The following is a 13,296-nucleotide window of genomic DNA, read 5'->3' on the forward strand; positions in this document are numbered from 1 at the left end:
GGGGGGGGGGGGGGGGGGGGGGGGGTACCACCTCAGAAGGTCTCAGGACAGCAGGTTGGCTCTGGTGTCCTTCTGAGACATCCTGACTCTCCCGTATCCCCAATAATGCCACACTTCTCTGAAGCTTGTCTCCTTAGCTCAGTCTCTCTCTCTTCCTAAAGAGCTTTCAGACCTTGTATGTTATCTGTGGACACCAGTCAGGGGTATTCCTTATAAGCAAATAAAACAACTTTTGACTGAATCAGAAAGGGATTCTTTTTTTTTTTTTTTTTTTTGAGAGAGCGAGAATGAGAGACAGAGAGCATGAGGGGGGGAGGGTCAGAGGGAGAAGCAGACTCCCTGCCGAGCAGGGAGCCCGATGCGGGACTTGATCCCAGAACTCCAGGATCATGACCTGAGCCGAAGGCAGTCGCTTAACCAACTGAGCCACCCAGGCGCCCCCAGAAAGGGATTCTTAAAACAAGCAGTGCAAGAGCAGGGAATTAGGAGGTGTGCAGAATGCCCAGAATCGGGGCAGAATCAGGCTTGGAAAATAAGAATAAAGGAGGTTCAGCAGCTCCCTGCCGTGGTGCTGGTCCAGTTGAGATGCTGCTTTACCCCACTGGTGGGGGGGTGGAGCCTTCACCTTAGCTCGCGGTGCACCTGACACCTCTGGGGGCTTTTCCTCTCTGGGTTAAGAGTTTGCGATTCAGGGTAGATGCCTCTGGATCCAAGTGCCAGGTGCCTTCTCTTAGCTGCAAAGAGGCTGGGAAAAGGAATGTACCTGGCATCTTCAGCTTCCCACAGACCTAAGGTGGGAGAATTCCCTGAACTTGGAAGGGGGTTCAGGACAGATACCCCAAAAAACGGCAAACATTCACTACACCCTTTTCTTCCTTTATCGGAAGCAAATGACCTCAACTTTTATTTTTTAAAGGAAACGAAAGTTCTCACATAGGAACACCTTTACCTTCTCCACATCGGTCATACGCTTCTGCCTGTGTCCGTATCTGTCCGAGACTTCTTCCCTCCTTGTAGCATAAAGGACCTGGATCTTCTGTTGAAGAGCATTCTTCTGCCTGTTCCCTGGTTCCTCTTCCTCTGCCTTAGGAGCCTTGTGCTTTCAGTCTGTCTTTTGTACCCCGCCCATCTCCTTACCCTGTGTTCTTCCATTGTTTTCCACGTGCTCACATCTCTTCTGCTGTTGATGGATGTTTGCCCTGCACTTCCCACCCCTCCCCTGTGGTCACCCTCTCTCACCCACGTGTGGCAGTCAGGCCTCCTGCCGCAGGTTTCCCACGTCTTCCCACCCACCCTGCGGTCCAGTGCTGTCACTTCGCAGAAGACACGCTCTGGAGTTTGTTGTCAGCCTGCTCTCTCTTGTCTCGGCCCGGTCCACGCTCTCGATGACCTTCTTGGTCTTGGTTCAGTGACACGCTCTCCGGGTTCCTCTTGTCTCTCTGTCCCCTCTTTTCTGTGTCCTTTCCAGCCTTTTCCTGCCCGAGCAGCTAGCAAATGTCAGTGCTGCTCAAGGCGAAGCCTCGTGCCCCCTTCATTTCTCCCTGTTGTATCAGCAGGATTCACTTCTCTGATGCAGTGGCTCACTGATCTCTCTGTTCCAGACCTCTTCCCCTACGTGCTAAATCAGGAGCTGGCCAACTACAGTGAAGTCGGGCCTCTGGTTTCGGTGCAGCAGAGCCTTGCCTGTTCGCTTACGTGTTGTCTGTGGCCCTGTTTGTGCCGAGTGACCGAGCTTGGTGGTGGCAACGGACCCTGTACAGCCTGCAGAGCGGCGCTTATAGTTACTGTTTGGTCCTTGCTGGAAGAAGCTGGCTGAGCCTGCTCCAGACCTTCTCCTTGGATGTTTGTAGACCGTCCAGAACTTGGACATCTAACACCAAGTGCTTCGTGTTGCCCCAGCCGTGGTCTTCTGCCCGCGGTGAACAGCACCATCTTCCACACAGTCGCACCAACCAGACACCTTGATGCTTTTCGTGCCTCATGTGACTCGTGACCGGCCCCTGCGGACCCTTTCTCCCTTCCTCACCTGCTCTCTCCTGCTTCTGCCATCTGTCTTGGTCCGAGCCTCTGCCTCACACTGCAGGGAGGGCTTCTCTCTCGGGCCACCTGCATCCACTCTTGCTTCCATCTCAGTCCATTTTCCACGCGGAAGCCAGAGCATGGTTTTCAAAATGAACATTTGGTCAGGTTGTCCACATGCTTCAAACATTGCTCTCAGAATAAAGACCAAGGCTCTTCAGAATGGCCTGCAGGTCGTAGGTGATGGTATGCTGCCCTCCCCCTCCAGCCCCTCTGTGCGCCACGTTCCCCTTCTGCACGTTCGTCCTATGACGGGCTCCGCTTTCTGTTGCTAGAACACTCCAGAACCTGTGAGTATAGAAAATGGTGTTGTAACGTTTTTCACCATTCTGGGTTGCATGGGCCTGGCTGGGCGGTTCTGCTCCATGTGGTGCCTGCTGGGGCTACGGTTTCCACGTTGGTCACCTCAGCTGCAGTAGGGGGAGGAGCTGTGGTGGCCGGGCCTGGCTCTCTCTGCATGTGACTGGCAGGGTGGCTGGACCTCTCTCTGTCGTGGCTCAGGAGCACCGGAGTGAGCATCTCAGGACAGCATGTCATGGTGTGCATGTGCTTCCCCAGCCTCTGGTTGCATCCTGCTTGCTCATGTCTCACGGGCCAAAGCAGATGGCAAGACCCAGCCTCAGAAGGTGGGAGGCGCCTGCGTTAGGGCATGGGCACAGGGAGGCCGGGGTCCCTGGAGGTACTCTGACCTTTTCTGAGCCTTCACACTCCTCACATGTCCTCTGGCTCTCAGGCCATTTGCACATGCTGTGCCCTCTCCCTGCAATGGCCTTTTTCCTTTTCATCGACAGAACTGTCTCTCTTCCTTTAGATCTCAGTCCACACGTCCTTTGTGTCATTTCTTAAAGGAAGAATGGTTTGGATCCCCTTACTAGAGGTTTTTGTAGCATGTAAATAGTGCTTGTTATAATTGGAATTTTAATTTATTCTGCAATTTTGTCCTTCCAACCCACTAGACTAAGCTCCTTGAAGGCAGGAACCTTATCTAATTTTGTTTTCCCTGACTTCTGGCACAGTACCCGGCATGTATTCAGTAGCTGAATAAATCATCTAATCTGCCTTTGGAGCAGTTTCTGGACGATGGTGTCTGTAGTCTCCTTCCTTTCCAGTCTATCCGGGGTCCATCAGTTTATTATCACTAGAATGATGTGTTCTTCCAAATCCCTATAATTGGGAAGGTTTCTGAATCCCAGTTGAACACTTAGCTTTTCGTCCTTGGCTCTAAAGTCGTCTGCAAGTTCCCGTCTAACTTTGGAGCCTGTCTCTGCCGCCCCCCCCGCCCCCCAACTCCTGCCTCGCTGCCGCCGCCTTCTTGTCACCTCTGACTTTGTTCATCTTACTCACTTTTCGACTGTTCTCTTTCCTTCCTGCTCCCCTGGGCCGCCTGCACCTCTTCTGAGGTGAGCACGCCCTTGGCTGTACCACTTACTCCACAGTTAAGTCAGTTCCTACCTTGTGGTGCCTGCTGAGTGTTGTGGTGGTGTTTGGCTACCGGAAGTTACTTCCCTCCTGCGTCTTCCATCCTGGATCCCTGTCCGGGCCTGGGCTGCATCACATCCCGCCTCACATACGGTCACCGTCCTGGGCCCCAGGGCATCACATTAAGCCTTGAGTGACTGTTTGATTTATCTGATTTTTTTTCAGGGTGAAGAAAACTTTAAGACAAGCATTTGTACATTTTTATCTGTTTTGTCACATTTGGACATCATCACTCAAAATATTCCAGAAAAGGTGAGTTTAAATTGTAAGAAGAGTTTAAACCTACAAAATAGAATTGTATATATTTGTACTAATTTTTTTTAAATGTAGAGTATTTCTTGTGGTTTTTGCCACTTCTCGTCTTCCCTCCCACTACTCACCTACTGTGCACACGTACTTAGCCACAAATCCACAGGCAGGTGTTAACGCACTTACACACATGCATACCGAGGCATGCATGCCTGAGCACATCCTAAATCTGTAGACAGACTGATGGGCAATTTCTAGCGATATATTCTTAACTTTATACAAGTAATAAGATGATTTAAGTAAGACTTCCTTTATTGCATTTAACTGTTCATTGCCTGACGTAGTCATTGAACAGGTGCTCATGCAAAGATGCTTACGGTCCAAGTATTAAAAGCTCTTGGGTAATTGAAGGTTGATGTGCTGTGGGTCACCGTTTGGAGTGTGAGTTCTTCTCTCTTTCTCAGGCTTCGAGCAGTCTCCCTTAGTGGCTTACCCCACAGACAAGTAGAGATCGTAGCTAATTCTGGTTAATCACTTTGGCAAAGCGGTTAAGAATTCAGGCAGTCCTGCCAGTGAGATGTAGAGCAAGATTCTTCATTACTGAATCTACAGGGAAGAGTGCACTGAGCTGTGAACTCTGGGAGAGACCTGAATATATGGAATAAGAAGTGTTGTTTTGGTGTTGAAAGTAAAAGAAAAACACAGGGGAGAAGAGGTTTCCTAGAATTTCTCCAAGTGTTCTTGTCTTTAAACAGTGGTAAGAATCAAATTTAGTTGTTAACCCATTTCATGAATTCTAAGACCGAGATCTTTTTCCCCCCACCACAATTTCACTCCTACAATCCTGAGATCTTGAAATCACAGGTGTCTTACAGTGTCTGTCAGCCAGATGGCAGTGTGTGAGTTACGGTTCCCTTAAAACTTGGGTTCACAGCCTCTGCTGAAATCAGGCAAGCTCTATCATCAGGTAACATCACATGTTACCTTCCTATCTTAAATATGTTCAGGAAAGAGATTTGCTTGCCATCTACCGAGAGAGGCAAGGTAGGTAAGGAACTGTCTTCTGTCAGGGTGGCTGAAATAACGCAAGAACCGTCCAGACAAGTTCTGAAAATTAATTCATCTTAGAAGATGCTTCTCCTAAATCTGGAATAAATAACGGGTTATAATTTATTTATTGATTCATTCATTCATTCATTCATTCATTCATGAGAGGGAGAGGGAGAGAGAGAATCCCAAGCAGGCTCCACACTCAGCACAGAGCCCGACATGGGGCTGATCCCATGACCCTGAGATCATGACCTGAGCTGAAATCAAGAGTCGGACGCTTAAATGACTGAGCCACCCTGGCGCCCCAATAACAGGTTATTTTCCCATTCAGCCCTGTTTATACTCGCTGTATATTACATATTTTAGATTTATTTATTTTCAAAGCATCCAGAGAAGGAATGCTGATTAGTGGAATAGAATAATCTGAATTTCAGTATCTTCTGGAAAAATAAGAAATCTAAATGGAGCTATCTAAGGAAAGACCAGACTAGTATGCTTTGTTAGTCTATGTCCACGTCCTTCACAGTGTCTGTGGCAAAGTCTGTTGTTACCTAACAAATATGTTTTTGTTTATAAAGACTTCTTGGAAACAGTCACTCAAGACTTTCCATTTTCCTCAAAGTATGGAAATATTTGCACTTGTACGGGTCTGTGCTAAGTAGTCAGAGAAGATTCAAAACTACCACCAAACAGGACAGAGGGCAGAATGCTAAATGTTCTATGGAGATTGAAAGCAGAGGGGAAAAACACCCCCTTAGTGTGCTCATGGTTGTGTATTGTCCTGTCAGCTTGTTCAGTGTGCCCAAACCTCATCAGCAAATACGAGATGGTATTACTGGTGTTCAGTCCCGAACGGTGTGTATCTCAGTCTTGGCCAAGGCAAATGATCACAGGCAGTACCAGTGTATCTGAGTATAGGATTCATAAAAGGATTGTATCCCATATCTTGGTTTCTAATACCATTCTCTCATAAAAGGAACCAAGGCTTCTTGGAGAAACAGCTGATTCTAGAACTGGGGCAGAAAATACACAAGGTAAATAGAAAAGAAGTGCCCCAGCGGGAGCACGGGGACGTGGGGCGGATCTGCAGAGAGGCACAGGGGCCGAGAGACCTCCTAGTGGCGAAAGCTGAAACAAGCAACACAATACAGTAACACTGGATTACAACCCAATAAAATAAATATTCACAAGTTTCTACTGATATAAGTGAATGATTGAATAAACAAATGGGAAAGACAACAAACCTGTGCAGAATTCCAAATAATTTATGTGGTCACTCTGGCCTCAAGGAGGGTGGGTGCATAACCACCCAGCCCAGTGTGGGCTGCCCTAGCGATGTCCTTCCACAGAGCAGAGTATGGAAGGGGACGCCTGTGACAGCGGTAATTCGTACCATAGTCCATGCCCTTGGTAGGATGTGACGCATATGGCCTCTGTGGTCTCCCTCCCCAACACCATAACCCCAGTCTAGGCATGAGAAGAACATCACCCGTATCCCAGCCAACCTGACCACTGCGCCTCAAAACTGACAAGGTCATCAAAAACAAGCAAAGCCAAGAGGAGAGTAAGGGGACACGAGAACTAGAGGTCAAGTGTCCTGGATGGATTAGGAACAGGACAAGGACATTAGTAAAGACTAAGGAAGTCCAAGTAAAGCATGGAATGAGGATTAAGGTTATAGGAGAGCGGCGAGAAATTTGAAGGGGAAGCTAGGTGTTTGGACTTGATTCCTCTGGTTTTCCTTTGATGTAAACTGGACGTAGTACTACCTACCTCGCGGTATCTTTGTAAGGATTAAACAACACAGAAGTTATGTTCTCGCCTCTCAGAATTGTCCTTAGTCCGTCCTTGTGCCTGTCAGATTTGGGGATCAAGGCTTCTGTTTCATTCATTCAGGATCGGTCTTAGTGTTTCCTGTAACAGAGCACTGCCCTGGACCGTGGAGGTAGGGAAGCAAGACACAGCTCTGGGAGTGCGTGGTGGGGGAAGTGCAGAAGGCTGTGGGGGCACCCGCGAGACCTCCGAATCTCGGCCCACAGGGAGGACTTCGGGTTCAACACAGAGACCTGCGGGACAGGGCAGGGGAGCGGGCTAGTGCAAGGAAGCGGGGCATGGTCAAGGTCGGGAAGACGCTGGAGACTCTGGTGGGAGGCTGCAGAGCGGGCAGGGCCCAGCACAGAAGGGCCTTTGTAAAGCAGGTCAAGGAGGTTATTAGCACAGTACGTGAGTCAAGGAGACCTGGCATCACATCTTAGCACTACCTCCTCCTTGGTGTGTGAACTTGGACAAGTAGCTCCACCATGGTATGGACTTACCATAAATGCTCTGTGTGTGAGGAGTTTAGACTTTATGCGGTGGGCACTGGGGAGATGCTGCTGAATTTTAAGCAGGAGGGTGACATGATCAGACTTGTGTGTTTTGAGTGTGGTGTGTAGGATTGGTTTAGTCATGAGGACGAATCTGGAAACCGCTGGGAAGGAACTGTAGTGATCTTCATGCAGTCTCACGAGCTGTGCTGGGACATGGCGTGGAGGTGATGGATGGATGGATGAGACAGGTATGTGCTAGCAAGGAACGCCAGGGCTCGGTGGATGGCTTTGGTGGGGAGAAGGCGGGAAGCAAGGAAGTGACCTAGGCCGCCAGGGTCGGTGGCGCCTTTCACCGGAGCGGGAAAGCAGCACGAAGAACAGACCGAGGGGATGGTGATGAGTGGATGGAATTGTGGGTTTGTCACCCGTGGGGAGCCCAGGGGCATGGGAGGCAGCAGGTGCATGTAGGGCTCTGGGGCTCAGGAAGAGGTCCAACTAGGAAATATGACTTGGACGTGGTCATCGGTTTAGGGACCACGACTCCTATACCTCAAGGGGCAGGCGTGCAGGATCACTGTGTGCTGCCGTCAGTGTAGCTCGGGGGGCGTGGAGGGGCTGCAGATGAACTGGGGTGCTCTGGTGCCCCTGCTGAAGATTCGGGGTTCGGTACACCTTTCTGCTGAGCCCGGGACACAGAAACCGCTATTTTGAAAACATCGTGTAGCCAGGGGTTCAGGTCGTCCGCACTTGACAGGATTTGGAAGCAGAAGTGGGCCTCTGCTGAGAAGCTGAGTCGTGGGGGCTTTTGTTTCCCCTGGGATGGTGTCAGCTGGGAGCTAGGGTCCTGGCTCGGTGAGCACAGCTTGTGGCTCTGCTTGTGCGAGTCGCCGCGGCTTCCCGGTCGGGGAGGAGAGTGGTGGTCGCCTGGCTCCGCAGCGTAGCTCCTGGTTGCTCAGCTGCGAGCCGAGAGCCCATGTCTTCAGTGCTTCCAGTGATTCTGCAATAAAGATCCATTTCTGTCGAGCTAGCCACCAGATTCCGTGTCCGCAGCTAACCTCTAACAGGTTAAGGTTCACATACTTTTCACAACACTGCCAGTTGTATACAGAGTGGCTGTGGGGAGAGGAGTGTGAGAAGGAGAGGGGGTGGTTATAAAAGGAGAGCAGGGGGCATCCTTGGGCGTTGGAACTGTTCAGTGTCCTGACAGCGATGCTGGCTCTGTGAACCCACACATGTGACAAAATGGTCTCGACCTGCAAGCAAATGCACCTCATACACAACTGAGAACAAGGAGCACTGGGGAAACCCAGATTGCATCAGTGGATTGTGTCAGTGGCCGTGTCCCAGTTGAGATGCTGTGCCGTAATCTGCCGAACATTAGCAGGAGGGGACACTGGACAAAGCAAGCCGGGCACAGGGGACCTCTGTGTGATTTCCTGCAGCTGCGTGCGAGGAACATCTCAGTTGAGAGAAGCAACGTAGCTGTGCTGTGGCTCGCAAGCTTGGGAGCCCTGACTGGACTGAAGCCGTGGGAGCAAGCGCAGGGGCCGTGTGCCGCCTGACAAAACAGGGAAGCCGGGGACAGAGCCCAGAGCAGCGCCGGCATTTAAGGGACAGGAGAGGAGATTGAGAAGGAATGTGGGAGAGCGAGGCGGGCAGCCTTAAGAATGGGGTGTCCTAAAGGTCATAGGAAGAACTGTTTTCAAGGAGAGAAAGACCAAGACGGCGCGGTGCCTGCAAAGGTCAGGAAAGGCAGGGGCTTTCTCCACAGTATCCAGCAGCAAGGAGCGTGTAACTGGGACGAGCTCCATGAGGAGGACAGGAGGGAAACGGGTGGGGTAGGAGATGGACTGAGGCTAGGGGCTTGGGGGTCAGAAGTTGGAATACCTGGGGGTGCCTGGGTGACTCAGTCGTTTGAGCGTCCGACTCTTGATTTTGGCTCAGGTCACAATCTCAGGGTTGTGAGATCAAGCCCTGTGTCAGGCTCCGTGCCCAGCGGGGAGGCTGCTTGAGATGCTCTTTCTCTGCCCCTCCCCACTCCTCTTTAAAACAAATAAATAACTTAAAAAAAAAAAGAAGTTGGAATACCTGCTTTTAAGGTTTTAGAAAGAAGAATAGTTGTCTGTGACATGGGGTGGACTCTGGCAAACCTGTTCCCCATGCCTGTGTCTCTGATGTCCGGGAAGCGATGACCCGGATGTCACGCTGAGGATTGGCATGGGCGCAGACCCTCTTGTGACTTAGGAGGGGTGGGAGAGAAAGGTTAGTGAGGGGTTGGAGACCATCCTGGGAGGAGGGCTCCGAAGCCCCCGTGCAAAGGTTTAGAAGGGCAGAGAGAGCAGTGTGAGCCGCTCAGAGGAGAGGAAGTGCCTGTTCCTTGGGGAGAAGACTCTGACCTCGGGGATGGGGGTGTAGCGTAGGTAACTGGCCACAGGCCCCGTTGGAGGGGTGCTTTGAGCAGTCATCCCTCCTCCTCCCTGCAGTATTTGTCCTGTGCCTTTCATGTGTCCTGGTGGCTTGTTCCCAGTCCTAGGAATTCTGCAGTGAACAAAACTGTCTCCACTGTCATTCTGGTGCAGGGAGAGGTGATAAATAGACGTTATACTGTCAGGTAATGGTACAGGTTTTTAAGACTTTATTAGAGAGCACAAGCAGGGGGCGTGGCAGAGGGAGAAGCAGGCTTCCCGCTGAGCAGGGAGCCCGATGTGGGACTCGATCCCAGGACCCCGGGACCATGACCTGAGCCGAAGGCAGTTGCTTAACCAACTGAGCCACCCAGGCATCCCAGGTGGTGATACAGGGTTTGAAGAAAATTCAGAACAAGGGGTAGGGATGGGGTATCTGGGGCAGGACGGCTATTTCAGGAGGTGGGTTCAGAGGAAACCTTCCCAAGGAGGTGATCCTGAACATGTACCTGAAAGTAGTGAGTGAGCGAGCCACACGCAGGCCCAGGGGACTTTTGAGGCTAAGGGATAGCAGGTGAGTGGTCTCATCCTGCCTGGAAGTCGGTGACTGGCATGGAATAAGTGTAGGAGGAGGGTCGGGAATGGGACGACCCCCCATCCCCACCCCACCGTGGGTTGTGGGAGAAATCAGTTCGGTTTTAGACATGTCATGTTTGGGACAGCCGTCCCTTTACTGACACTGTCTGGTTTGCCTCATTTTCACATCGGTCCTCTGACCTGTAGCTCGTGGACAGTAAAACCCACTTAATGAAGCTGCGCGTATTATAAACAACATACATGGCACTTGTGGTCCGTAACTAACTCTGTAGGTAGTGTTTATGTTTAGGTACTCTCACATGTGTGCCTCTTAACATTGTAAAGGGCTATAAAATAGTAATTAATAATTAACATTCCCTTTACCCCCTGTTTTTTAATTTTTAAATTCTCTTCTCATGGTGTTTCAGATGTCCTGGATAACCTGTCTTGGTTTCAACTTTTTTTTTTTTTTAAGATTTTTATTTATTTATTTGAGAGAGAGAGAAAGAGAGCGAGAGAAACAGCATGAGAGGGGAGAGGGTCAGAGGGAGAAGCAGGCTCCCCGCTGAGCCGGGAGCCCGATGTGGGACTCGATCCCAGGACTCTGGGTTCATGACCCGAGCCGAAGGTGTTTGTTGAAGTTGCTCCTCATGCGGGGATGGTCAGAAGTATATTACAGTTATGTGTGTATATATTCACGTATCCTCCCCCTGGTGTCCTTGTGATGCTGACAGTACACCGACCTTTGATAAATGTTGACCGTATTTTGAACAAAGCACTGGAATAAAGAGGATCATATATATCTGTATTTTGTCCTTCTCAAAGAAGCTTTGGGAGATTGAAATGCGCTGTTAACCATGTAGTGAGTTGGTAAAGTCTTTCATGAGCATGGTTGTTCTTAGTAGAAACCATAGGACTCAGCTAGGTGCAGCCCCGCGAACGTTTACAGATGAGCCATTTGGTACGAGCATCGAGGTAGCTCCTGATATTCTGTTAAAAGTTTCTGTCCATCTAGTTTCCGCATTAATCTGGGTCACTTCCTTTGCCTTTTGCGGTCTGTGGAACTCCGTGGTTTGGGAAGTCAGGGACTGTCACTGCCTGAAATCAGGCTGTGAAGATGGAACAGTCTCAATTCACAGGAAAAGACTTCAGGGAAGTTTAAACGTTTATTATTTTTCTCCCCACTTTTTAATTTTCCTGCCACCCCCTCAGCACTCTGCGGGTGCAAAAGCATCATGAGGGAAACCGTTGTTCACAAAGACGGAGGAAAACAGCACCATAGGAGGTCCCTGGCTTTAGAAGCACTTGGAAGTGCAGCAGAGGGGGGTTTAGAGAACCTTTCTGACGTTTCCAGCCCAGGGGGCTGCTGTTAGCACATTGTGGGTGCATGGCGGCTAGCGTGAAGGCGCTCCGTCCACGCTAGCCCGGGCGCTGCGGTGTGGGGGACATGGACTGCAGCCGCCTCGTAAATGGAAACAAAAGAGTTGGGAGCATCTTTCTTCCTTGAGAAAATCACTAATGCCAGCACAGCTAACGTGTCTGAGAAGGAAGGAGGAATCCTGCCCCTGCAGAACCAGTGAGAGCTGGACTGCGCAGCATTTTTACTTTCTGTCCACTTGGTGATCACACAACCAGGGGTGGAACGCCCCACGTGTACATGTGAAGAATTTTCCCCCTTTCTTTCCAGAAACCAATTCTGAAGCAAGCCCTTATTATCGTGCTGCAGTGGTGCTTCAATCACAACTTCAGTATCCGACTGTATGCCTTAGTCGCTCTTAAGAAGATCTGGAGCATGTGTAAGACCCTGCACATTGAAGAATTTGATGCTTTGACTTCTGTTATTGAATCCAGTCTCAACCAGGTGGAAAACATGCCTGGAACAGGGTAAGCAAAGCTCGTGCCCTTCACTTTCCTTCCAGCAGAGCACACAGAGGGGACGAAGAGGTCCCTCGGCCTTGTGAGCTTCTCATTATTCCGTCGTGCTTGGAGAGCAGAGCTCGGATGAGGCGGAGCGTGATTTCGTTACGGTTCTAATTGTGGTCAGCTCCGTCTCAACCTTTCTTTGCTTTCTTATCCTTGGTCCTTTGTTTTATAAATAATCTTTTACACACCTTTAGATATCTGTCTTTAGTATTGCTGACTGTTACCGTGCTCTGTTGTCAAAGAAGTGCTGGGAAGCAGAATGATCTGGCTTTAGACATGCTCTCAACCCCTCAGTTGTACTAAGTAAAGATGGAAGCTTTTTTCTTTTCCTTTTCTTAGAGACTGTCTTTATTTCCCAGACAAAATCCTGCACAGATGCTCGATATCAAGCAGATACGATGCTGTGCTGTGGACGGAGCAGGGGAGGGCTGCACGGCTCCACATTCTCTACAGGCCCTGCTCCCACCACACAAGGGCAGGCAGGGGTCTCCTAGTGTCTCCTGGTATCTGAACTGATTTCCCCAGCTCTCAGGGAGTGTTGTTGTTGTTGTTTTACTCTTCTGTTATTATCATTGATGATCACTATCCTGGAATGCCCAGATTTTTATAATTTTCAGAGACCCAGGCACTATCAATCAGTATAAAAGGTTTCTTTCAGACGCTCAAAAGCACTCACAAATTTTTATAAACAGATAAAGGTTGGAAGCAGCATGTTAGGAATTTGAAATAGTGTTTGGAAAACCAGTAACATACAGGGGGTCTTTGCTTGACCATCAAGGTAACAGGTGGTGTAACTGAGACTGTGAGTCATCGCAGAGCTCCCTGTGGGGCCAGGATGGAAGACTTCTGTGGCCATAAGCTGCCTTCTAGCTCTTCTGCGTGCTTTTACTCTCGACCCACTGGTAGAAAAGAGCATTTAGGTGATTGGGCAAAGGAGGTTTTGGCGGTTCAGGAGGAAGATCCTCAATTCAGCAAATGTAATATAAATACTAAAATATAATTACATGGGCTACCAGAGAAAACCGGAGAAGAGAGGTGGGGACATAGGACAGGTTACAGGTGAGGGACAAAGTGCAAAGGAAGGAGCTATACGCCTCTGATACATTGTACACGGTTGGGTGTATAGACGGCCGCCTCAAGTTCTGGTCCCAACTAAGACTAGTCATTAAAATGAGTTGTTCACCTTAGCAGTGCCTACAACCCCCACCTTTCTGGGTATGTTCCAG

At 49.8% G+C, this 13,296-nt stretch overlaps 1 protein-coding gene across 1 annotated transcript in view; it reads left to right on the forward strand.

The window, feature by feature from the left end:
• TARBP1 (TAR (HIV-1) RNA binding protein 1) overlaps positions 1-13,296 on the forward strand; it is an 85,898-nt gene that overhangs the window by 63,009 nt on the left and 9,593 nt on the right. The window contains exons 23-24 of the mRNA XM_044916020.1: positions 3,724-3,810; positions 11,835-12,031. Coding sequence (XP_044771955.1) covers positions 3,724-3,810; positions 11,835-12,031 — 284 coding nt within the window. The remainder of the gene's footprint in view (positions 1-3,723; positions 3,811-11,834; positions 12,032-13,296) is intronic.

The sequence above is a fragment of the Neomonachus schauinslandi genome, chromosome 6, assembly GCF_002201575.2.
Source record: "Neomonachus schauinslandi chromosome 6, ASM220157v2, whole genome shotgun sequence".
NCBI classification, from domain to species: domain Eukaryota; kingdom Metazoa; phylum Chordata; class Mammalia; order Carnivora; family Phocidae; genus Neomonachus; species Neomonachus schauinslandi.